Raw genomic sequence first — 23899 nt, forward strand, 5'->3', positions numbered from 1 at the left:
GGTAACACCGAAGGAGCGGAAGGAGCGCGCGGCGGGAACCTCCCCGCCCCGGCCCCTGCAGCCCTCGCCCCGCCCTCTCCCGCCCCCGCCGCGCGCTCCCGCAGCTGTCAGCTCTAGTGGGCGCGCCCGGGGCGCGCGGGGGCGGGGGGGCCGGGGGACGCGGCCATTGGCCGCCGCAGGGCGGGGGCGGGCCCGCCGGGATGAATGAGTCGCGGGGCAGCCGCGCGCTCGGGCCAGAGCGTGGAGCGCAGCCGGCGGCCGGGTCGCCACGGTGAGTGCGCGGGGGCACGGGCCGCGAGGACCGGGGCGCCGGGCCCAACTGCCGGGGCCAGAAACGCGGCAGGTGGCCGCCCACCCCGGGCGCCGGGGCTGGCGCGAGGCTAGTGCCTGGCGGGGCCGGAAACCGGGTCACCGCGTGCGCCCCGCGCCCCGCGGTCGAACACGCGGCGGCGGGAGGGACCGCGCGAGGACCGGCCTCATGGCCCGGCTGCCTCCGTGGGAATCGGAAGCAAAAGACCCCCTTCTGGTCACCAGCGCCCAGGCGGGAACCCTCGAGTCCCCAGAAGGCAGGCGAGCGGGAGGGGACCCCTGACCCCGGGCGCGGAGGGGAAGGGAGGTTGGTGCCCGGGGCTCGGGCGGGATGGGGATGGGGGAGCGGCCGGGGCAGGTGGCCGGGGGCTACGGGTGGGTGGCGGCGGGCCACAGGGCCACCCACCTGAGGCGGATGCGGCTGCTGAGTCAAGGAGGAAATCGCCCTGCCCAGAAGTGTCCCGCGAGCCGGCTTTGTCCCCGCCAGCCGCGCCCGGGGCGCCTCTGGGTGGGGAGCGCGGGCGGAGCCGTCCCCACGGGGCGGGACCCTGTCCCCGCCCCACCAGGCAAGGTTCCCGAGCAGGGCACAGAGCCGTGGCCCGGCGGTCGGCGCCCCCACGCCGCCCAGGGGCGACTGAGCGGGGAGGATGGAAACGTGGGAGCGTGCATTTGGCCCCGGACCTGGAAAGCCGAGGCTGACCCCGGGATTTCCACCTCCGCGGAGCACGACGCGGCCGGGGCTAGGGGGCCACGAGAAGCCGGCCCCGCCCCGGAGGGGGGCAAGCCGGCGGCCCGGGTCTCCGGCGGCGGGGTTCCTGAGCCGCGGTGGCCGGCGTTGGGGGCCCTGCCACGTGCTGCCCTGAGCGCCCCGGGCGCCGGTTGCGCCGTTTCCGGGGGCACCGCGGCCTGTCTGGAGCCGTGGAGGGATGGCGAGGTGTCTTTTCCACAGCGACTGAAACCAGATTCTCAGTCCCCGCTCTTGGCTGTGATTGTCGGAACTCAGGTCACCTCTATCCGATCAGAAACTGGTCCTGGGGAGTGAGACTTGCCTGCGGTGCCCGCGGCTCCGTCTTTGTGCGGGATGGTAAAGAGCCGGGGAAGGAGGCAGGCTCCAGGCGGAGGGTTCCCAGCAAGACCTCACTTAACCCTGCACCCACCCTGCCGGGCAGCGTTTCTCAGATGAGGGCCAGATGCAGGGAGGTTCCCTGACACCCCAGGGTCACTCAGCTGGAAATGGTAGAGGTTTGAGTCCAGGTTTGTCCAGCTCCAGACGTGGGCTCTCGCCCGTTTTCCGACTGTGTTCCTAAGAGGGGAACAGGCCCCCGGGAGAGCTGAGGAGGAGAGGCGGACAAATGTCCCAAACGATGGACGCACAACGAGGACAGGCACGTGCCACTGAGAACTGATGCCAACCGCGAGCCGGCTTGCTGCTGACCACCTGGCAGCGCCCATCTGCTTTCCTGCTGGGCAGGGCCGGCAGGTACTGCCTGGAAAGTTCTTCCCAACGTTGCTTTCCTCCCAGGTGGTTATGACCAAATCCGTGACTCCCTGGGGGTGACCCAAAACCGGTGCTGTGCAGGTCCGGCCAGGTGCCTCCCGCTGCCTGCCTGGAGGTCAAAGGAGGTCAAAGCAGGAGGGAGGCCAGGGGGCCACTGTGGGGGCCCTTGGGCTAGACTCTCTTCCCTTGTTAGAGCAACTGGCTCCAAGGAGACTCAGCCAGGAGAGTCTGGCTGTCAGCTGCCTCTACCCCCCACCCCAGGAACCATGTGGCTGGACAAAGCCAAGTTTAGTTTCTGGGGCCATCTGACCTCCAGACGGGAGAGGTTTTCTCAGCTCAGTGTGAATCCAAGTTACTTACCGAGCGGAGTACCAGGTCTGCAGTCTAAGAGTCCTTGATCTAGAAGTCTCCACATTTGGCCCTTTCCGCACATCAGCCGAGGCGTGCATAGCTTCACATGCTTGTCAACCAGAGTCACTGTTTATGGTGGTGACGTTTGAACCCTGACTCCCCCCCAGTGGCCAGGCTACAGGAGTTGGGGATGAGCCCCGCAGGGCTGGAGGCAGCCTGGGGCTCCTGGAAAGGGGGGAGAGGGAGCCTCTGGCACCTGCTGTTTTGCATCCAGTCCAGGGCTTGAACAGAGGCCACAGAACTATTCCCTCCAGAGCCATGTGACCATCTCAGGCATGGCGAGGAGCCCGCTGTTTCCTTTCGTAAAGGAATGTGCAAGTCCTTACAAACCCTCAGCGTGTGCAGGGTTGCTCGGCTGCTGCCTGGTTCAGCGTGGCCTGGGGGGCGGGAGAAGCCTGGGGGGCAGCGCTTGGGCTCTTTACCTCTATGTGTGCCTGGCAGACCCGGGGGCCTGCGGGTGGGCGGGCAGTGTCCAGTCACCAGGGCTCCCCTGGGATCCGGGGAGACCCTCCAGGTGGGAGGAGGTCAGTCCCACTGCCACGCAGGGCCTGGGGCCCATCCTCACAGGGGCCAATGGAGGCCCAGCAGGCCGGGGACAGCACGGGGCCCTCTGGTCTGGGGACTCGTCCTCCTTCTCTGGCTCTTACTTGGCCTCAGCCTGCCGTCCTCGGGCCCTGGGGCCTCCTAGCTCTCCGCAAGACCCCTCATTTCTCCGCAGTATCCCCAGCACAGCCCCTTTGCTGGCAGCATGACCCAGCAGCCGCTGGCCTAGAGTCAGGCATTTCTGGGTGAGGGGTGGCCTTTTCCGCAGACTGCATGCTGTTTGCAAAGGCCACTTGCTGTGTGGCAGTGACCCCAAGGACCAGGCATAGGACAGGGCTGCTGACTGCTAACTCAGCCCCGCTTATTGGGGTGCAGAGTCACTGCCTCCTGGCAGCAGGGGCTCCAGGGAGCCCCCTCCCCACTCAGAGCCGGGCTCGGACATGCATCCTTCCCGCACGTGGGTGGCCTCTCTCTTCCTGGTGGCATTTTATCTGGCAAGCCCTGGGGGGCGCATGAGGCCTTGGCCCTTGGAGAGAAACTGGAGCCCCCCTGACGGCTCGGGGCCTTTGCATTTTTCATTGAGTTCTGCCTCCCGGGAGGCCTGGGGGCCTGGGGTCTGGACCTGCGGGCCTAAGAGGCCGTGTCGGGGCAGGTTGGCTGAGGCCAACCCCAGCAAGTGGGTCCGTCCTCTGCACGTTCATCAGAGGGGGCCCCAGGCCTGCCAGGCTCCCCCCGACCAGGGTCCCCGGGGTCCCCTCCCTCCCACAGTGGGGGAATGGGGTGGTCACGCGTCTGAGCAAATGGGGGGGGCACCTCCTTCCCCCTTCTCACGAGGGCCTTGGGCCCCTGCCCCCCTGAGGCCCGGGCAGCTCAGCCGAGCAGACACAGGGGGCAGGAGCTGGTGTCCGAGGACTCGTGTCCCCTGGAGGGTCCAGTCCCCTTCCCCCAAGGGCGGGAGAGCCCCGGAAACCACACTCCAACCAGGAGGCCCCGGGGGAGCTGGGGGTGGACATGTGGACCCCCCAGCCCACTTGAGCGAGTGGTTGGCCGTGGGGTCTTGGGCAAGTGCAGGTTCCAGTCCTGCCGGCTGCATATCTCGGGACTCCCAAGTGGCACCGCAGCCCCCACTTTGAGTAGTGTGGTATGGGGGAATCTCCCGGGACATTGTGCCCACGTTACGGGGGGAAACTGAGGCCCAGAGATGCCCGCTCCGGGTGGGCAGCCCGGCCTGACCCCTCTGTCCACCGTCCTCGGTCTGCACCTGGGCTCTGCTTTTGAAGGGGTGGGGGTGGGGTGGGGGCCGTTTAGTTCCCGACTCCACGGATCGAATGTCGTGACTGGCATGTGCCCCCACCTGTCTCCCTGCCGTCCCCACGCTGCCCAGGAAGTGGCTCCCCGAGGCCTGCTGGGCGCGAGTGGGGGCAGTGACGGCCGCTGGCATCACAGGGACCGCGTCAAGCCCGGCCCCGGGTGAGTTGTCACCGAGGGTGAGGTCTGTCGGGAAGGGCCAAGGCCTTGCATCCCGTCTTACGCAACCCTGCCCGGCAGCCGCCACGCCCCGCGGCTCACCTGGCATGCAAGCGGCAGGTGTGCCAGGCGCCGCCCCCGGCCTGGCCACTCAGCTTTCTGTTCAAAGAGTTTTGAGCTGCCGCTTAAAGCAGTGAAGGCTCCCCAGGCCCCCACTCACCCCGCAGAGGGACAGACGCCCGGGTGACCTCGGGGTGAGAGAAGGGCACTCGCCAGGGGTCCCTGTGTCCCCAGGGAGAAGACGTGGGGCGGAGGGGCCGAGCAGGAAGGGGGATCTCACGCCCGAGGAAGTAGGCAAGGCGGGGGGCTGGGGGCAGAGGCCAGAGGGGAGGGTCTGCTCGGCGGGGCTGGGAGCAGCAAGGAGGGGTCAGTCTGGAACCCAACCATGGAGAGGAAAGGGAAGTGAAACCCGTGGCTCTCAACTTGCGGCCGAGTTCCGAGTGAGGTTTGGGAAAGCAGCTGTGAGCACCCCAAAGTGTCAGGAGCAGCCCCCCAGGTCCAGGCCTGAGGGTCACTCGCTTGGTGGCGGTGCAGCCCTTTATCTGGCCAGAAGCCGCTCTGCGAGGCCCAGAGGCCCCTTGGGCCGTCCGGCTCCCTCCAGCCGCTGCGCCGGGAGGGGCTCCTTGCCGGCCGCCGCCAACCTGGAGAACAAATGTGTGCATCGGGACCCAGGGAGGCGAGGAGCAGAAGAGAAAATGCAACTATGAAGACTCTAACCATCGTTGTTGAAACTAGGATCCCAGTTTTAAGAGACGTGGCTGTGGTGGCCCCTGTGAGTCCCCGACAGCCGCGGTGGGGCAGCCGAGGGTCTTCCGTGAACGTCCGCTGGCCTCACGCCGGGGCATGGCTGTGCAAGGGCAGCTTGGCGCTCGGGCCCTCACGGAGGGGCCTGGGTCAGGCCACATGGGGGCGTCGCAGGGGTCTCTGTGCACCTGTGCACAAGCAGACGCACACACGTCACAGCCGCGCACACGTACACACGCAGCACATGTCTGCGCACGTGGGAGGCACACACCACACACTCACCCCCCTCACTGCAGGCCGGACCCAGAGGCCGGGGAGCCGCAGAGGGAGGGGGCAGTGGCTCCACACCCGTCTCAGGCCTGTGGGTTCAGCCCCAGACCCGGGGGCCTGGCCTCCCCTCTGTGACAAAGAGCCCCGGAGAACGGGGAGTGGCCTCCTGAGGAAAGGCCTCGGGGCTCTGGTCTGGCACGGCCCTGGAGGCGGCACCTCGGGCACAAGTCCGAGGGCTGTGGGTGTCCCGTGGGACGGCCTGGTGGGGGGCATCCAGATCACAGGGAACTTGGAAACGAGCACCCGCTGGAAACCCCCTTGGGGGCCTCAGTGGCTGAGGGTCCCCAGGCACCATTTAATTCTTAGTTTGTAGGTTGTAGGACATGGGTTAAAACTGCAGCCGGTCCTGGACTCAGTGTTAAAACACAACCTCAGATTTGCTAGTTTAAGGTACATGATCTGTGTGACTTAACGTCGGCCTTTCTAGATTTATGCCAGGGGTTCAACCCTCAGACAAGTCGCTCTCTTTATGGTTTTTTACTTTCAATTAGGACATCACTCTGCTTCTCCATGGCCATCCCAAATCACGAAGGCGTCGCAGTCCGGCCCCCGAGCGCTGCTGTGGATCTGGTATTTCCCGCTGCCACGCTCTGGTGTTTTCCACGGCAGCCAATGCCTGAGGGCCGGGTTCAAGCACACGGCCCCGGGCAGGTCCGGGCCCCGACGGCAGGCCCGGTGTGATTGTCGCCCATGTGGGGACACCCCGAGGCTCCATCACATCCTCAGGGGTACCATCGATGCCCACTGCCACCTCCCCGCGGTCAGGCAGGCCTCCCCGTGCAGGATGGCACGTGCGTGTGTGTGCGTGCGTGTGTGTGCATGTGCATGTGTGTGCATGTGTGTGTGCAGACACAGAAGAAAGGACCAGAAGGAAACACACCAAGATGTTAACGTGGAGATTGGGGCAGCTTCGAGCCTTTCTGGGTCTCTCCTGTTCTCCGGTCCTTTCTTCCGTGACCCGCCCTGGAGGAGCCGTGCCCGCTCCCTGCTGCGCTCCGGCTCAGTCCACCGCAAACCCAGAACGACCTGGCAGTCCCCTCCGTGACGGTGGCCCTGTTGCCGGGCTGCTTCGTGGGTGTGGAACTGGGTCATTTTCTTCCTCTGGGAAGCTGTGACTCTTCTTGAAATACAGCAGGGGCCCCTTTCTTGAGCGCTCCTGTGGCAGCAGCACTTCCCATCACTGAGCCTCTCCGGGTGCGCCCGGGAAATGCCCCAGGAGCAGCCGGGCCGGACCATCACTGCCCAGTGGGGTCAGGCCCAAGGCCAGCCAGCCCGTGCTTGGGCACCACTTGCCCGGACACGGTTCTCTGAATAAAATGCGATGAGGACGGCTGGGACGTGTGCACGCCTTGGGAGCCGGCCGCCCAGGCTGCGTCCTGCCTGGCAGGTGACCAACCTCCCTGGGCCCCCCCGGACCCGGACGAGGGCTCACCCCAAATCACAGGGCGTGCGTGGCCCGGCAACATGTGGGCTCTCGACGGGCACAGGGAGGCAGGCAGGCGCCTCCAGGCGTGAACCCCAAGAGGGCAATCCCTCCTGCCCCCCAGAGGAGTGGCCTGGTGGGCTGGTGAGGCGGTGTGCCCAGAGGCCTGGGGGTCCACGGCCAGCCTGTCTCCTCAGCCAGGGGGTGCGTGTGGCATCCCTCACTCCCTCTGGGCCCATCTGCAGCTCCTGGGCCGTGACCAAGGGCCACTACCTGGTTCCAAAGACCAGGACCCTCTTCTCTCCCGTCCTGGAGGCTGAGGTCAAGGAGCCAGGCAGGGCCTGTCTCCATCTTCACCGGGTGCATCCCCTGCAGCTGTGCCTTCTCCCCTTTCCTTCCAAGGACCCTGTCACTGGATCCAGGACCCCAATCCAGGTCCCCGTCTCAAGGCCCACATCACCTCTGCAGAGACCCTTTTCCCAGTGTAGTCACACTCCCACGTTCAGGGAGACGGGAACTTTTGGGCCACTGTCCGGCCCAGCGCCGGGGCCTGAGGAGGCCCAGCTGGGACATCACGTCCGAGAGGCCCCCATGGTGGGGGTACCGGGTGAGCCCCATGGCTCAGAGGGGCCCGGCTCCAGGGGCCGCAGGCGGCACTTGCTGTAGGGGGGTAAAGAGGACCCTCGTTGGCCGAACGGTCAGGTGAACATCCAGACCCCGGACCCCAGCCTGGGCGGGGAAGGGTGGCCTGATGGGAGCATGCTGAGGTCTGTAAAGTGGTGCACTCCCCCCACGAAGGGGCCGGCTCTGTGTGTGTGCCGGCAGCGAGACGTACTGGTGGGTTTGTCTCTGGTGGGTGCAGGATCACCTCTGCCCCTGGGATTCCAGGAGGCCTCGGACGCCCAGGGTTCCGCTCGTCTGGCCAAGGCGCGGGAGGGGGTGTGCGGGGCCTCCCTGGGCTGCCCCACCCAGGCCCCCGAGGCCTGGGTGACCCTAGTGGTGGCCGGGAGCAGTGACGGATGGTCGAACGGGAACCAGACAGCACTGGGACGTGAAGGGCTCATCAGAAAGGAGGGTCCACGCCCCCCTCCTGTGAGCCTGCCTCCGTCTCACTGTGGGGACGGCACCCCGCAAGCAGGAGGCCGGGAGCTGCGGAACTCGCTCGCCACAGCGGGAGGCTGGGAGCCTGGACCAGCCACGGGGGCCGCGCGCCCCCCAGGCTCTCGGAGCATCTGTCCCGTGGCTCCTGGTGACCTCGAGCTCCCAGCGCCGCCCCATCCCGCACGGCCACCCCCACCTGCCGTGTCCCAGTTGCCTCTTCCTCTGAAGATGCAAGTCCCGCTGAACAAGGGCCACCTCCTGCAGTGAGGCCTCCTCTTCACTAACCCCACTCGGACACCCCGTCCCCAGGGCCAGACTCAACGGGGCTGCAGAGGGCGGGGAGCATGGACCAGGGGTGCAGGGGAACAGGGGCAGAGAGTGGGGGGCAGCGCGGTCCACGGGGAGGGGCCTGCGGAGTGGGGGCAGCGTGATCTGGGGCTCAGACAGATCTGATTTGCTTTCTCAGCTTGGCCTGTGCCCTGGGTCCTGCTTGGGGGGCTCCGCCCTCGTCAGTGCCCCCTGCTGCTCCTCCTCTCCCAGAAGCCCTAATGGGTGCTGGGACCAAGCCCCCGGGCCGGGCCAGGCACTGTGCAGCCCTGGGTGGGGGGAGGGGGCCGGGGTGTGATGCTCTGCCCGAGGGCCTGGGGGGCCCAGCAGAGCCACCTGTTGCCCCCGAGCAGGGTGGATGCTGGAACGTTCACGCTAAGATATAAAAGGTGCGTTGTAGAGCAAGTCTGCTAACCCCAAATTCTTCCCACAGAATAAGCTGCCCCCAGCCGTGCTTGGGCCACCCAGACCCTGACAGACGACCCTGTGGCTGTGGCCGTGAGACCCAGAGATGCCCCAGCACCGGGCAGAGGACAGGTCCTTGGCTTCACTGCCACCGTGCATCTTCCCCAGCTCACCTTCAGCCCTGGAAAACGGACTAGGCTGCTCCCCACCCAGCAAAAGGGCATTCCTGGACCCACTGCCGGGCCATGGACCCCCACGCCCCCCTGCCTGCCCCCCGCTGGACTCCTGCAGCCAGCCGCTCTGTGACGCCCGGGCCGGGAAGCAGGGCGCCCGGGGGGCCCCCGGTGTCCGGTACGTCCCCTCGGAGCCCGGGAGCCCGTGCGGCTGGTGGGCCTTCACCCCCGCGTGCCTGCAGGCCTTCAACACGCCCAGGGGGCTCCTGCTGGTGCTGTGCGTGGCCTCCTTCCTGCAGGGCATGACGGTCAACGGCCTCGTCAACACGGTGATCACCTCCGTGGAGCGGCGCTTCGACCTGCACAGCTACCAGAGTGGGCTCATCGCCAGCTCCTACGACATCGCCGCCTGCCTGTGTCTCACCTTTGTCAGCTACTTTGGGGGCAGCGGGCACAAGCCGCGCTGGCTGGGCTGCGGCGTGCTGCTCATGGGCGTCGGCTCACTGGTGTTCGCTGTGCCCCACTTCGCCGCCGGCCACCACGATGTGGCCGTCCCCCAGGACACGGGCACCTGCCGGGGCAACCGGAGCACCATCTGCGCGGACAGCGCCTCGGGCCTGGCCAGCTACCAGCTGGTCTTCATGCTGGGCCAGTTCCTGCACGGCTTCGGCGCCACCCCGCTCTACACGCTGGGCGTCACCTACCTGGACGAGAACGTCAAGTCCAGCTACGCGCCCGTCTACATCGGTGAGTGGGACCGGCCGGGGGCACGGGGCTTTCTGAGTGACGCTGGTGGCGGCTACGGGCCTCTGGGAGCCGGCCCCGCCCCGAGCCCCTCACGCACGTGCTCTGCTTCCGTGTGGGTGAAACCAATAGTTGTCAGCAGATTGCACTCCCCGCACCTTGAAAAGTTGGGCACCATCCGGAGGTCAGGTGTGGTGGGGGCTGCAAAGCCGAAACCCTCTTTGAAGGGCCTGCAGTCTGGGAGGGCAGCCCAGCAGGTGCAGGGATACCTGTGCAGGTGGGGGGTGGCTGGGGCTGCACGTGTCACAGGTGAGGCCGCAGTGCGGGGGCCCGGGGGCTGCATGGCGCGGTGCGGCAGCCCCTGATGGCACCACTTCCCTCGCAGGCATCTTCTACACGGCAGCCATCCTGGGCCCCGCGGCCGGCTACCTGCTCGGGGGGGCCCTGCTGAACATCTACACGGACGTGGGCCGCCGGTGAGTGGCGCCCGCGGGACCCTGGCCTCGGAGCTCCCAGCCCGGGAGGAGCATCTGAGCTGGCCAGGGGGAACAGGGGGTTCAGGCCGGACCCGAGGAACCGAGCCGTGTGCCCTGGGCGGGGAGGCTGGTGACAAGGTCCAGAGCCAGAAACAGGACCGGCTCCGAGCAGGACAAAGGCCGGCGGTGGCTCCTTTCGGACTGACATTGCGGTTTGTGGGGGGCTTTTGTGAGCTTGGCGGGGCCGGGGGCAGGCAGTGGCCGGGGTTGAAACACGGTCACAACTTCTCTGATGCCCTCGCTTGAACTGACAGCGGATTTCCTGCTGCCAATGTGAAAGCTCCGAACTCTTTCATTTCCTCCACCTCCTGCTTGTGGTGGTTCTGCAAAATTAAGCAGGAGAGAGAGGGCTAAAGAGAAAAGGAGCAAGAGAGACGGAGAGAGTGAGAGACACAGAGAGAAAGAGGGAGAGAGAAAGACTGGAGAGAGCTTGAGAGCGAGACAAAGGGAGAGGGAGCTAGAGGGTGAAAGCACAGGATGGAGACAGGGATGGAGAGACGGTGGGCGAGTGGGGGGCAGTGGAGGGACACGGCAGCTCCCAGCAGCGCTGGCCCTGCTGGCCCCCAAGTGCCCTTTGCCAGGAGGCGCTGCCTGCAGTTAGTTTTCCTCGCTGTCTGCTAGGACATCTGGGTCCTTGCTCCACTCGGGACTCTGCAGCGGGCAACCTCATCCTTCGTGCCCTGCCCCTGGGGCAGGTGCGCCCTTGCTCCCCGGTGGGCAGAGCTCATGCTTCCGGAACTGGATGCGTCACTTGCTCTATGTCCCCACTGCCCCCCGTTCCGGGCATCCAAGGCAGAAACGTGGTGACAGAGGGCCCCCTGCGGGAAGCCAGCAGCAATGCCCACAGTGCCAGGACAAAGCATTGCGGGAGGGCCAGGCCCGGTGTGCGCTGGCTCAGCAGCCCCCAACCCCGCACCCCAGCCCGCACCCCGTGCTCCAGCCTGCACCCCACGCTCCAGCCCGCAATCCGCGCTCCAGCCCACACCCCGCGCTCCAGCCCGCACCCCGCGCTCCAGCCTGCACCCCACTCTCCAACCCGTACCCCACACTCCATCCTGCACCCCACTCCCACTTCCTGGAATGACGGTCCCGGGAGCTCAGGGCATGGACCCGCTTTTACCACCAGCCGCGGCTGCCCAGTCCAATGGCTCTTCCTTGTTTACCTTTTAATACTAAAAGCTCATGTGGGGGCAGATGGTGTCACCAGCTGGTGGTCCCAGAGTGTCTGGCTGAACCCTCTGTCCCAGGAGCTGCCCGAGGCCCCAGGGAGCCGTCTGTGCATCTGCTGCCTCGGCCCGGCAGGTGCTCACATGGCCTGCTGCTCCCACAGGCCAGTGCCCAGTGCGGTCTCACTGCAGGAGCTGGGCAACCAGCAGCCTCTCGCCGTCCCTGGGAGTGCTGGCAAGCGCGTGGCACCCATCCGTCCCGTGGGGAGGTAGAGCAGGCAGCAGGATTTGCTTTAAGTTGCCAGGAAAGTGTGGAGCTGCCAGCAGGCAGTGCACGGAGCCGTGTGGACCCCTGGGCAGAGGGCCCTGCGGGCATCTGCACAGAGAGGGCCAGGCGGGGCCCGTGGGCTGGATGGGAGGGCACAGCTGACCCGGTGCCCCCGCCTCTCCCGACAGGGTGGAGCTGGCCACGGACAGCCCTCAGTGGGTGGGCGCCTGGTGGGTCGGCTTCCTGGGGGCCGGGGTGGCCGCCCTCCTCATTGCCGTCCCCATCCTCGGCTACCCCCGGCAGCTGCCAGGTGAGTGCACCCCACCGCGGAGCGTGGGCACCCCCAGAGCCGGGTGGGGGGCAGCCAGGCAAGGAGACCTGCAGGCCCCTGACGTCCGTGTCCTTCCAGGCTCCCAGCGCTACATGGCCATGAGGGCGTCCGAGACATATCGGTGGAAGGACAGGGATCCCGCAGCGGCCACCGACCCGGACTTCGGGAAGACTGTCCGGGACCTGCCTCTGTAAGCAACGCTGGGGGCCCGGGACCGCGGCCATTGCTCCCTCATCCAGGCCCATGTCCGGGGGACCCTTTGAGAGGGTCTCTGCCCTTGGGGGTTTGAGTGCCCAAAATGGGGGGTGGTTGGTGTGACCCCATCGGGGTCATGGGGCGAGCACAAGCGCCTCCCCCTTCCCGGCCTGCCAGACCGGCCTCCTTCCCAGTGCCACAGGTCTGTCCAGGGGCTGCGCCCGTGGCCTCTGGCCCCCCGGGGTCACGAGCACTCACCTCCACCCCCAGGAGTGGTCCCACCGACCTGCCTGTCGCAGGGGTTCCTGGGGAAGCTGGTTCAGCCCTCAGATCATCCCCCGAGAGCTGCCCTGCCCAGCGAGCTCAGCCGCCTCACCCCACCGACTCTGGGATGTGTGGGCCTCATGCAGGGCCATGGGGTGGGCAATGGAGCCCCCTCCCCGTGCCCCCTTCCCAGTGTCCTTCCTCTCTCACCCACCGTCTTCACACCACCTCGGCCTCCTCTTGTCATTCGTGAGCTGCATCACTGTCTGCTCGCACTGCCGGGACAGACACACAGCCCTGTGCTGCTGGGGTCCCAATCCGTGGGGGACAGGGTTCCTTGTGACCCAGAGCCAATGCCCGGGCCCTCCAGGGGCTCTGCCCAGGGCTGGCACAGGAGGCCCCTCGGGCGGTCACGTCTCGGCCAGAGGAGGCAGGTGCTGGGGCCCAGGGCTGGCCCTGAGGGGAGGCCCCTGCCCCCACGGACCCCCAGGGGAGGAAGCGGGGAAGGGGGCGCTGGTTAGGGCTTGGTCCTCCACCTCCCACGCCCACCAGACCCACTGGAGCGTGCTGCCCACTAAGGGGACACGGCCCCATGGCACGGCCGCTCCCCGATGCCTGGTGGGACAGGTGTGGCTGGAGCCCCGGGCGAGGGCTGAATGTCCTCAGCCCCCACCACGCAGAAACGGCGCTTGGCGATGGCCGCCGGGGACTGAGGGTGCCTGAGCCAGGCCCCCGGGGCCCCCAGGTCCGTCTGCAATAAGGAGACTGAGGCCTGGGGTTGTTCCCCAGACCAGTGGCTGTTAATGGAAAGTTCCAGAAAAGCCCTCTTTGCGGTCATGACTGCTTCCCCGAGCAAATTCAACACAAGAATTGCAGCCGCGGGGCCTGCCGCGGGATCAGCAGCAAGAAGTCCATGGGCCACGCAAGAGAGCCACTCCGTGGCCAAACCGTCCAAGCGTCTAAGAAGCTGGTGCTTTCCACGAGGGCGGCTTTGGGCAGAGCCCCAGGAGGACCCCTGGCACCTGGCGGGCACTGCCCGCTCCCACCCACTGGGGACCCTGTCCGGGCACGGCCGGAGAAGGCTGGGGAGGGGACTCCTTCTGGGACGGGTTTCCCCGGGATTCTGCTCCGTCCTGAAGACAAACGACCCAAGTATCGGCCGGAGAGAAAACCTTCCATCCTGAAGTTAGAGGGGGCCTTTTGAAGGATTGGGCTCCCCGGTGTTAACCAGGACGGGGAACGAAGGAAAGCCGGCCAGATCCTGCTCCGGGTGATTTTTAGTCAACGGCCACTCGGAGTCACCGGGGGACGGGGGGCTTCCCTCGTTGGCACCCGCCCCCCAAGAGGCCACCCATGGCACATGGCACGTCTCTCCTTTCCCAGAATCAAACTTATTTGGGGCCTTTGACATCAGAAATGAGAGTCTTTGGGGGGCGAAGGAGTCGGCACGGCTTTGACAGGCACTGGGTTTGCTGGTAGTGGGTCTCTGAGCCGAGGCTCAGGCAGGGTGACGGGTCCCTCCCGACCGGCTTCATCACCAGGAGGCAGGTTTGTGGTGGCCCAGCACCCAGCACGGGACGCCCAAGGTCACGCTCGCACCATGGCCCCCTGGGGTCACAGAGCAGTGACTCGAGCCCGGACCCCCGCCCCCATTGTCAGGCATTCGGCATCCGTCACGAGCCCCCGTGGTCTCGGGTGTACGTGAGGGGGGTCTGCTGTGCCGGGACCTAGGGCTTCCAGACCCCCCTGCAGGCGTGTCCCCGTGGATTCTGGGGCGGCTGACACGTCTCGCCGGGGTCCGGGAGCCTGTGTCGGTGGCTGAGGGGTCGGGTGCCCGCTCTGTGCTTCCGAGGGGCTGGCCGGGAGGCAGGGGCAGGACGAAGGCTGCTTCTTGCCAAGCCTGGACTGAGCGTCTGCATCTGAGACCCTCGGTGCTCAGAGCTCTTGTGTCTCCCGTTCTGGAGTCGACCCCACGACCTCGAGGGGCTTCCTTGGCCATTTCTGACATTGCTGTGGCCCTCGGGCACCCGGCCTGCTGCAGGTGTGTCAGCCCTTCTCGGCCCTCCAAGCCCAGCTCCCCTCAGGGTGCCTGTGCTCCGTCGCACAGGGGCTGCCCGTGTACCGAGCTGAGCCCTCGGGTGACTTGCTGCCCAAGCCACTTTGCTGTAACCTTGGAGAAACCGAGTCAGAGCTGACTTTCCTGCCGGAAGGGGCCACCCTGGCATGGAGCCCGTGCTTTGATATGGGCACCCAGGTTCACGGCTTCCTCGGCGCTCCTGAAAACCCTGGCCTGGCAGAGCTTGCCGTAGCCTTCAAGCAGAGACATCCTTTTCCCCGGATTCTCCACAACTGACACCACATGGGGGTGCAGGGACCCGGAGACCTCATGTCCCCCCAGGGCCACGCGGAGACCATGTCGCACCCATTCCCAGGCAGGAGGCCAGAGGCAGGATGGGCCCAGTGGACTGGCCAGGCAGAGGGGCCAATGCTGTCTGTCCTGTGAGCCTCCACATCACCCCCAGTGCCCACTGCCCCCAGATGCAAACCGAGAGAGGCCTGGCAGCCAGCCAAGCCCACCCAGGCTCCCCAGGGGGGGTTCTCATTCTGAGTCCATAAGACCACTGTACCGAGGTGTCCTGGGGCTCTTGGTTGAGAACAGCCTTGCCTCTGGGGGCCCACCACCCCCTTTCCTAGGCGGGTGTCCAGGCCTGGACTTGACAGCCCCCTGGGGGCCCAGCATAGCTGCCTCCCCCACCCCAGCCCCCAGCTCCCTTTCTCAGACCCTCACCAAAGCTCATGGTATCACCGTGAGGTGATGAAACGGAGCTGCAGCTACTCGGGGTCTCTGTGCCAGAGCCCCAGCCCAGGAGGTGCTGGGGTCCTCTGTAACCAATGAGGGCAGCACCGGGCAGTGGGTGCATCCTCAGGACAAGCCAGCCGCAGGCTCAGCTGGCATGACGAGTTCCCTGCTCGCCAGGGCCTTGCTTGGTGCCCCTCGTGGCCCTCCACTCACCTTCCCTCCGTTCCTCTCTCTTGGATCTGGGGCCTTTGGTGTGCAGGTGGGAGGGCAACAGCCTTGCAGACCCTGGCTCTGGCCCGCTCTGACCCTCTGTCTCCTCTCTGGTCTCTGTGCCCCTCCTCTCACCAGCTCCATCTGGCTCCTCCTGAAGAACCCCCCGTTCGTCCTGCTCTGCCTGGCCGGGGCCACGGAGGCCACACTCATCGCCAGCATGTCCACATTCGGCCCCAAGTTCCTCGAGTCCCAGTTCAGCCTGAGTGCCTCGGAGGCTGCCACCTTGTTTGGTGAGAACCTCCCCAGACCCTGGGGTCTTCTGCTTCGTTAGTTCTCAGATGAATGAAGGGTCTGGGAGAATGTCTTCTAGAAGGAGCCATACAGAGCCACTGCAGGTGTGACCACAAACTGCAGGTTCCACCCGAGGCAGGAGCAGACAGAGCAGCATTTGGGAATTTTACACCAGCTTCCGCTGCTGTGCAGTTTTATCATCCTTACAAGTGTCGGCCCCAGGGGTGGGAAGGAAGCGCGTCCTGTCCACTGGCCCAGGAGCACTGGGCACAGCGCGGGGCCTGCTGACCACCCAGCTCCCGTCACCCAGCCAGGCCCTGGGCGGAGGCGGTGGGGCCCCTCCAGGTGGGAGGGTGGGCTCCTGCAGGCAGGGAGACGGGACCCCCAAGCCCGGGGGCTTTGAGGTCGCCTCCCCACCCCCTCCCCAGCTGTGCCCCCGGAGCCGATGAGTGTGGGAGCCGCACACCCACAAATCCCAGATTCCCACCAAAGGATGGCGGCTGAGCTGGGCGGTTGGCAGGGTCCTGGCAGAGGGTCCCGGGGGGCTGGGGCAGGGATTGCAGGTTGCCCTGAGGCCGGGGCAGGGGGCTGCTGACCTCCCAGAGCTCCAGCCCCCCCACACCACCCCTCCCTGCCAAGGGCCCCACCCCGGACAGCGGCTGAGCACTCGGGCTTGGGGTCGACACTGCCACCCGGGTGAGAAAGTGCTCACCTGTGCCTCAGTTTCCCCCTGCTAAGTGGAGGAGGTAGGACCTGGTTGGACAGCCCACCCCTGTGGCCTCCCCGAGGGCGTCACTGCGTCCCTCCCTCTCCACAGGGTACCTGGTGGTGCCGGCGGGCGGTGGCGGCACCCTCCTGGGGGGCTTCCTTGTGAACAAGCTGAGGCTCCGTGGCCAGGGCGTCCTCAAGTTCTGCCTGCTGTGCGCCCTGGCCAGCCTGCTGGCCATCTTCGTCTTCGTCACGCACTGCCCCAATGTGCCCATGGCCGGCGTGACCACCCCCTACAATGGCAGGTGAGGGCCCGGTGGGCCGGTGGGTGCAGGGGAGCAGGGAGGGGTACATGGGGCAAGGTCAGTTTTTGGAAAGGGTCGTAGCAACAGGAAACCTGAGGGACAGGGCTGTCGGTGGGGGCCAGAAAACTTGGCCCCAGCCCCGCGTAGAACGGCACCACGAGGCCTGCTGGGAAGCGTCAGGCTCGGCCCCAGCTCTGCCCCTCGCAAGGGTCCCGGCCCCCCTCCAAGCCCGACCCCTGCTCTGGGACATGGGACAACAGCACCTCATGGTGCTTTCTGGGGGGACGGCCCTTGGGGGGTGTCCAAGGCCCAGGCCCAGTGTGGCGTGTGCGACGGCAGACGCTTGGCCCCAGTGGGAGGCTGGAAGTCATGTCGTTCTGCGGAAGGAGAGCGAGCGTGCGTGTGTGTCTGCCGCCTCGCACTCGGGTTGTCTCTGGGAGCTTGCGGCTGGAGGCCACCTCTGGGGGCCTTGTCACCTGGCCCGCTTTTCTGACTTTTGAATTTTTAACCACGTGAATGTATCGCCTGTCCCAGAGCCAGTCACTTCGGGGAAAGTAGGAGCCTGGGAGGCCGTGGCACTGCTCGGGGCCCAGCTCTGCGTCCCTGGAGAGACAACGAGCCTGTGGTGAGAGGGGAGGTGTGCAGCCCCACGCTGAGGGGGCGAGCTCGGCGAGCCCCGAGACCACCAGGCGCCCGTGCAGGGGTCGAGACCCCATGGCTGACCCCGGGCCTCGGCTGCCCCGGCTGCCGTCCCACCGCCCGCCTTCCCCACAGCCCCCTGCCCGAAGGCCGCCTGCAGCTGACGGCCACCTGCAACGCCGCCTGCCGCTGCCCGCCCGAGCTCTACAGCCCCGTGTGCGGCTCCGACGGCATCACCTACCCCTCACCCTGCCACGCGGGCTGCCCTGCAGCGGCCACCACGGGCCCAGATGGCCAGAAGGTGGGTGGGGCCATGGCCCTGAGACCCCGCGCCCGCCCGGACCCCTCGGGGGGCCCCCGGCCTTGCCCCCTGTAACCGGCGCTGTCATTGGGCTCCCCAGGTGTACCGGGAATGTAGCTGCGTCCCTCAGAATTTGTCCTCTGCTCTGGGCCACGCCACCGCAGGGAAATGCACTTCGACTTGTCACAGAAAGCCCCTCCTTCTGGTTTTCGTTTTCGTTGTAATTATCTTTACATTCCTCAGCAGCATCCCTGCGCTCACGGCGACCCTGCGGTAAGTACCAGGGCCTGGGTTTGCTCCTTTCCAGAACCTTCCCTTGCAGACCAGGCTGCAGCTGTGTGGTGCACGCTGGGCCTCTGCAGGGCAGACCTGCTGCTTGTGCATCCCGGAGCCTCTCGACCAGGTGCCCACCGGGGGGCACAGCCGGACCTGGCCGGCCGGCATGGGGGTCAGAGGCGTGGCCGCTCCCCGGCACTGAGGCTGTGGCGTCTATTGCAGGTGTGTGTGTGACCAGCAGAGATCTTTTGCACTGGGGATCCAGTGGATCGTCGTGCGAACTCTAGGTACTGCGCCATGCTACAGGGACACCGGGCAGGGGTCTCCACACCAAGCCGCGGGTGTCCATGTGCCCAGCTGTGCCTGCCCTGGGGAGGGGCCCTGCCCCCAATGTCCTGCGATTCACCTGCCCAGAGGCATCTTTTCTCATTAACCCCTAGGCTCCCACGGAGCTGGACACCACTGGGGACCCTCCCCGTCCCCGAGGAAGGAGGGCTTGTGTTCCCTGGGGAGCCCTGGGGACATGGCGGCCCACGTCCCCGTGGTGCCGTCCTCCAGCCTCTGAGCGCCCTCTCTCCGCAGGCAGCATCCCGGGGCCCATCGCCTTCGGCTGGGTCATCGACAAGGCTTGTCTGCTCTGGCAGGACCAGTGTGGCCAGCCCGGCTCCTGCTTCGTCTACCAGAACGCGGCCATGAGCCACTACATGCTCGTTGCCGGGCTCGTGTATAAGGTGAGCAGGGCCCGTGGCTGCAGGCAGCAGGGGCGGAGGCCAGAGCCCAGCAGCCTCTCTGCAGCCCTGGAGCTCCCGGAGGGCATGGGGCTCCGACGATGCAGTGCAGCGGGGGACAGAGGGGGCAGACCCTGGTGGAGGGCAGGGGCCCCAGTAGCCCCATCCACTCTGGGCCCGACCGCCTCGGGGGGTCCACAGGCAATGGTGCTCCTCTCCCATCCCGAGTGGACCCTGTCATGGCCCCCACCCAACCCCGTCGTCAGGCCGTTGGAGAAACTTCCGGCTCTGACTTGGCTGACGCTCCACAGGGGGGATGCACAGCCTCCGGTTGGGAACCTCCCCCTGGTGGAAAAGGCTTGAAATCTCACGACCAAAACGGAACCCCAGGGCCAGCAGTGACGCTGAGGGGATCGTGGGTCCCGTTGGGGGTCCCGTTGTGGGGGTGGTGCAGGACGCCCCCCACAGGAGCCCCTGGTCAAGGGTTTTCAGGAAGGTGCCACGAGAGCGGCCACGTGGTGTCTTTCTTCTGTCCCGGCAGGTTCGCGGGAGGCCATGCGGGAGGAGGGATTTCTGCGGCTCTGCAGGGTGGCGGGGGTCGCTCGGGGGCGTCCCTTGACTCTGTTTTCCCGTGTCCTGTGCGTCCGTCTGCCCGGGGCGGCAGGCAGCCATGCAGAGGGTGCCCAGGACCTGTGCCCAGTCAGATGCCAGGCCCGTGGGGACGTGGCCTCAGAGGCCTCTGAGTTGGGCGTAGCGGGCCTGGCGGGTTTGCCCCACAGTCGCCCTCATGTTAGGGTGTGTTGCAGCCGGAGCCGGCGCCCTCCGTCCCGCGGGCTTTGGGCAGCCAGCACCAGGCAGGTCTCCCGGAAGCACGGAGGGGAGCGTCTGCCGCAGGCGGGTTTAAACACTAACCCTCTCCGTGCTCTCTGGGTGCTGTCCGAGGCCGGGGGGGTCCTCCGAGCATGCTGCCCCTCAAGCCACGTCCCCCCCAGGCCGGGAGCCGGGGACCAGCCTGAGCCTCCAGACGGGCGAGGAGTCCAGACCCCGAAGGCCACGTGACCGTCTGCAAGGCCTGAGCCACGGGTGGAGCCCCGTTGGCAGGACTGAGGCCAGCTCTGTGCGGGGGTCCCGGGGTCCTGCCCGAGGAGCCCCAACCGGGCAGCTGAGAACTGCAGGCGTTTAAGCCTCGTGCCTCCAGGTCCAGGAGCTCCAACCAAGGAGCCAGCAGGGCCATGCGGCCTCAGGGGCCTGGGGAAGGGCCCCCCTCGCCCCTCCCAGCTCCTGGCAGCCCTCCCCACCCCGGCTCTGCCCTGCGCCACTCTTATAAAGACAACTTGTCCTCCACTTGTGATCTGTGCCTTAATCCCACCTGTGGACAAGGCCCCGAGGGTGAGGACTTGGATCTTTGGGGGGCACCCCTGAGCCCACACCAGGCTCCCCCCTGGGCCCAGATGTCTGTGTTCAGCCCTGTGGCCTTTGTCCTTCATTCCCTTTTTACATAGCGGTGTCCACCCCAGGAATTCCTCCTCCAGAGGAGGGAGCAGGGCCATTCCTGGGACCCTGTGAAAAGCCCCAGGAGGAGGGTGGGAGCGGGAACTTAGGCTTCCAGAAGCTTCTCGGGCAGCGTCCAGCAGCTCCTCCTCTCCCCAGGTTCTGGGCCTGCTCTTCTTCGCGGTGGCCTGCGGCCTGTACAGGCCCCCGCCAGGGTCTCCCGACGGCCTGGAGGCATCACTGCCCAGCCAGTCCTCGGCCTCCGACGGCCCCTCGGCCGTCCAGCTGCAGAGCGACGTCTGACCCCTGCCCTCGGGGACGCGGCCCCATGCGGCCCAGCCGGCCGAGCCCGAGAGCGTTGCGTGCACGTCCGTCCCGAATGATTTCTTCCTGTGAGGGCTGAACCCTCCAGTCCACGGCGCTGGAGTCTGGGGTCTGTGGAGCGGCCCCGGGGGGTCCAAGCTGATGGACGGGGCATGGCCAAACCAGAAGGCCCTGAAGAGAAATGAACGCAGGAAGAACGAGGCCGCCTGGAAGCTGCCGGCGCCCCTCCCACCCTCGTTGGTGCCGGCCTGACTGCGCTGCTCCCGCCCCGTCTTTTCACACCCCTTTTTCCTGGTGGAAGTAACCAGGTTGTGTTGATGGGCCTCGGGGTCAGCCGGGCACGTCACCCGCCTGCTCTGTAGACAGATGGCGCCACCTTTGGTTCATTGCATCACGGTTTTGAAGGCTGCTGTCTGTGGGCTCAGGGCTTCTCCCCCTCTTCTTGAAAGCCTCCAATCTGTGCTCCCGGATTCCCCAGGAGTGCTCACAGTTGGCAGAGAAGGCAGCTGCTCTCGGGGGGACATGGGGAGCTGCCCGTGGCGGGGGTGTCTGCTGGACAGCACGTGGACTTGTGCACGGCCCTGGTTTCTTCCCGAAGGCTGTACCCCAAGTGCTCAGTGTCCTGGGGAGCCACCGTCCCCAGCCCGGGGGCTGCCTGCCCTCTGAGCGGGCCATCGCCTCTGCCGCCCGCTCGCCTGGCTCTGACCGCCTGTTTCTCCTGTGAAGCGGGGAGCCAGCTCGCCCGGGGCAGCCGTGCAGCCTGTCGGGTGGGGCGGGAGCAACCTGCACAAACATGTATTTATGAATTGACATTTTTGTATAAAACCATTTGTGAAACTGTTCTTGTGGCCGACAGCGTGGTGTGTGCAGATGGCCTCGGGCCTTGGCCTCTGTCCCCAGGGACACTGGCAGTGCCCTCCCCGTACCGCTTCCAGCGCGTGCCTTGCTGTGAGTTTGCAGTTCTGTGGCTCCAGGTGCTCTTCACGTGTGTTTCTGTTTGTGCCCCGGGCCGGGCCGGACTTTCCCCGCACCTGAGAGCTCTCGGCCCCCAGGTGAGGCCCCCCTTCCCCTTCGTGACCCCTCCCCATTGTGGCTCCTCCCTTGGGCCTGTCCTGGGCCCCACTTCCTGCCGTGCCGTGAATGACCAGATGCCACCTGGAACGGGGGGTCAGGGTGGGGGGCGTGAGCGAGTGGGCGTCACGGAGTGTGCAGGGGCTGGGTGTGTTCATGAGTGTGTGTAAACCTGAGGGTGAGAATTTGTGTGTGTGTGTGAGGGTGAGAATGAGGGCGGATGAGTGTGTGAGAATGAGGCTGAGGGTGAATGTGAGTGTGTGAGTCTGTTTATAAGTGGGAGAACGAGGGGCACGTGAGGGTGTGTGTGTAAGGGGTGAGTGTAAGTGAGCGGGCATGAACCAGGAGGCACGCGACCCTGGGCAGGTTGGGGGCCTGTGTCCCCTCCGAGGGCCGCTGAGCCCTGGGTGGTCCAGGACCTGCCGACGCTGCCGGGGATCGTCCTGGAGGAGGCTGCAGTGCCCGGGTGGGTGCCCGTTCTCGGACCCCCGGCCTGTCTCCGGGAAAGACTCTGGGCACTGGGGCCTCACCCTCAGGCATCTGTTACCTCGCGGAGCCTGAGGGGGACGCTGCCTCTCCCGGGGAGCTCCTCACACCCCCACCCCACCCGAGCACGGGCAGGCGAGGGACAGGGCGGGCTCCCTGGAAGCTGGGCCACGACAGGGAGAGGGCGAGCCCGGGCCTGGGCCTGCACCTGGCAGCCAGGTGTGCTCAGGTGTGTGCAAGAAAGCTCGTCTCCGTGCCCACGGCTCCCCGGCCCCTGCCAAGGCTGGGCAGGCGTCTGCCCAAGAAGGAGGACAGCAGCAGCGGGCAGGACCAACACAGACTCACCCTCTGCCGTCTGGAGAACAAGCCCCTTGTTTCCTTTCTTCAAAAGTGTCCCTGTTGAGACAGCTCTAGGGGATGGGGCGTGGCAAGGAGTGCACCGAGATGTCCACGGACCCCCGGCGTCCCCGACAGCGTGCTCACCTGGCTCTAGCCGGTGTCCTGCCAGGACTGACCGGGACGCGTGGGGTGGGGCCCCGAGACCACGAGCCGGACGCAGGGCCCTCCCCCGTGCAGAGCACTGCCCCCAACCCTGTCCCCTGCACCCGCTGATCCATCTCCACCTCGATAGTTCTTTCATTTTGAGGATGTTAAATAAACCGAGTCCCACCAGGCCAGCTGTTTCCCTCGGCGCAGGCCCTGGGGTCCGTCCCAGCTGCCGCGGGTTGGAGCCTGCCGGGTGCCGGCTCTGAGATTCCATCTGCTGCATCCAACACCCCTCGATCCCAGGGCCCCGAGGGAGGGGCACAGGCTCCCTGGGCACCCCCACAGGGGATCAAGGCCACTTTATGGCTGAGCTGGGGATGATGGGCCCAAGGAACTTTGTGGCACAGTCTGGGGGAGTCTCCAGAGCCCCCCCCAGGCCCGAGACCACTCGGGCACCAGAGGACCGAGAGTCGCGGAGGCAGACAAAAGGCCATCCAGAGCGCATGGCAGGAGAGGATATGGGGTTCCCAGTTGGGGTGCACCTGCCAAGGAAACAAGGCAAGCTAGTACCATGGTGCTGTGATGGGAGTGCCAGGAGGCAGGTGACCAGGGAGGGCTTCCCAGAGGAGGTGGTGTTTGTGCCGAGGCCTGGGAAGGAGCATTTTAGGCAACAGAAACAGCAGGTGTGAAGAGCCGGGGGACGTCTGTCCTCCTGAAAGCGTCTTGTCCCCTGGTTCCCAAACAGGCTCAGGCCACGGGCTCCCCGTCATCTTCCGCTTTCTCCCTCCACCCTCCGGTGTCAGCCCCACAGCCCCGCAGCCCGCTTTTAATGCTGTTCAGTAGAGCACTGATACGCTGTAATCCATCCACGCCCCTCGGCTTCCAAAGCAGCGCGGTTGGGACCCAGCCATGGAGACCTGTGCACGGCTACGTCGGTGCGAATGTCCCATCAGGACAGCGTCAGGGAAAGCGGGTCCCGGGGTCTCAGCACAGCTCCCGGGGGGCTCCTTGAGCTGCCCTTGTGACACTGCCAAGCGCCCAGCCCACACCGTTCACCGACGTCCACACCCTCACTCGCCTCCCGAGGACACGGCCGGGCCCTCAGCCCCTGGGCTTCCTGTCTGGGGTGCCTGGCCCCCCTCAAAGGCGGCCCCAGCCCCCCGCCCTCACCAGTCCTGAGCCCCTGGGCACGGGCAGGTCTGTACTTCCCTCTGCCTCCTGGTCTCAGGGCCCAGGCTGCAGGCCCCTCTGTGGGGTGCCCTGCCCCCCCAGGCCCCTGTCCCACCTTCCAGCTCTCCCCAGTGCCCCAGCCTGGGGTCTCCTGGGGAGCCGCGTCGGCACCATGTCCCGGAGGGTCGGACATGGACGGGTCTTAGCAGGTGGCACTCGGAGGAAGCTACACCTGAGGCAAAGCGGAAGCTGGGACGTAGGGGCCCCGAGGTGCTGGCCTTCTGGAAGTAGGAGTTGCAGTGCCAAGGGCCAAGT

The 23899-nt window shown here is 66.5% G+C and overlaps 2 protein-coding genes across 10 annotated transcripts; both read left to right on the plus strand.

Moving 5' to 3' along the window:
- The first annotated feature begins 174 nt into the window (after nt 1-174).
- Nucleotides 175-21213, plus strand: SLCO4A1 (solute carrier organic anion transporter family member 4A1). Of its 9 annotated transcripts, none has more exons than XM_037811970.1 (11): nt 175-271; nt 8647-9538; nt 9921-10011; nt 11694-11815; nt 11915-12026; nt 15444-15598; nt 16417-16612; nt 17387-17552; nt 17653-17825; nt 18051-18115; nt 18411-18954. In XM_037811970.1, the coding sequence occupies exons 2-11, from the start codon at nt 8725-8727 to the stop codon at nt 18917-18919; spliced, it is 2403 nt and encodes an 800-aa protein (XP_037667898.1). In that variant the 5' UTR covers nt 175-271; nt 8647-8724; the 3' UTR covers nt 18920-18954. The 9 variants fall into 9 exon arrangements, 8 of the variants coding, with proteins under 8 accessions (XP_037667898.1, XP_037667903.1, XP_037667902.1 ...); XM_037811972.1 differs by lacking the exon at nt 175-271 and adding an exon at nt 20207-20344 and having other exon boundaries at nt 8523-9538; nt 18473-18559; XM_037811971.1 differs by lacking the exon at nt 175-271 and adding an exon at nt 20207-21213 and having other exon boundaries at nt 8525-9538; nt 18411-18559.
- Nucleotides 4981-8153, plus strand: LOC119515333. The gene is made up of 2 exons (XM_037811176.1): nt 4981-6749; nt 7188-8153. The coding sequence occupies exon 2, from the start codon at nt 7545-7547 to the stop codon at nt 8151-8153; it is 609 nt and encodes a 202-aa protein (XP_037667104.1). The 5' UTR covers nt 4981-6749; nt 7188-7544.
- Nucleotides 21214-23899: the final 2686 nt, after the last annotated feature.

The sequence above is a fragment of the Choloepus didactylus genome, chromosome 19 (assembly GCF_015220235.1).
Source record: "Choloepus didactylus isolate mChoDid1 chromosome 19, mChoDid1.pri, whole genome shotgun sequence".
Classification (NCBI taxonomy): Eukaryota; Metazoa; Chordata; class Mammalia; order Pilosa; family Megalonychidae; genus Choloepus; species Choloepus didactylus.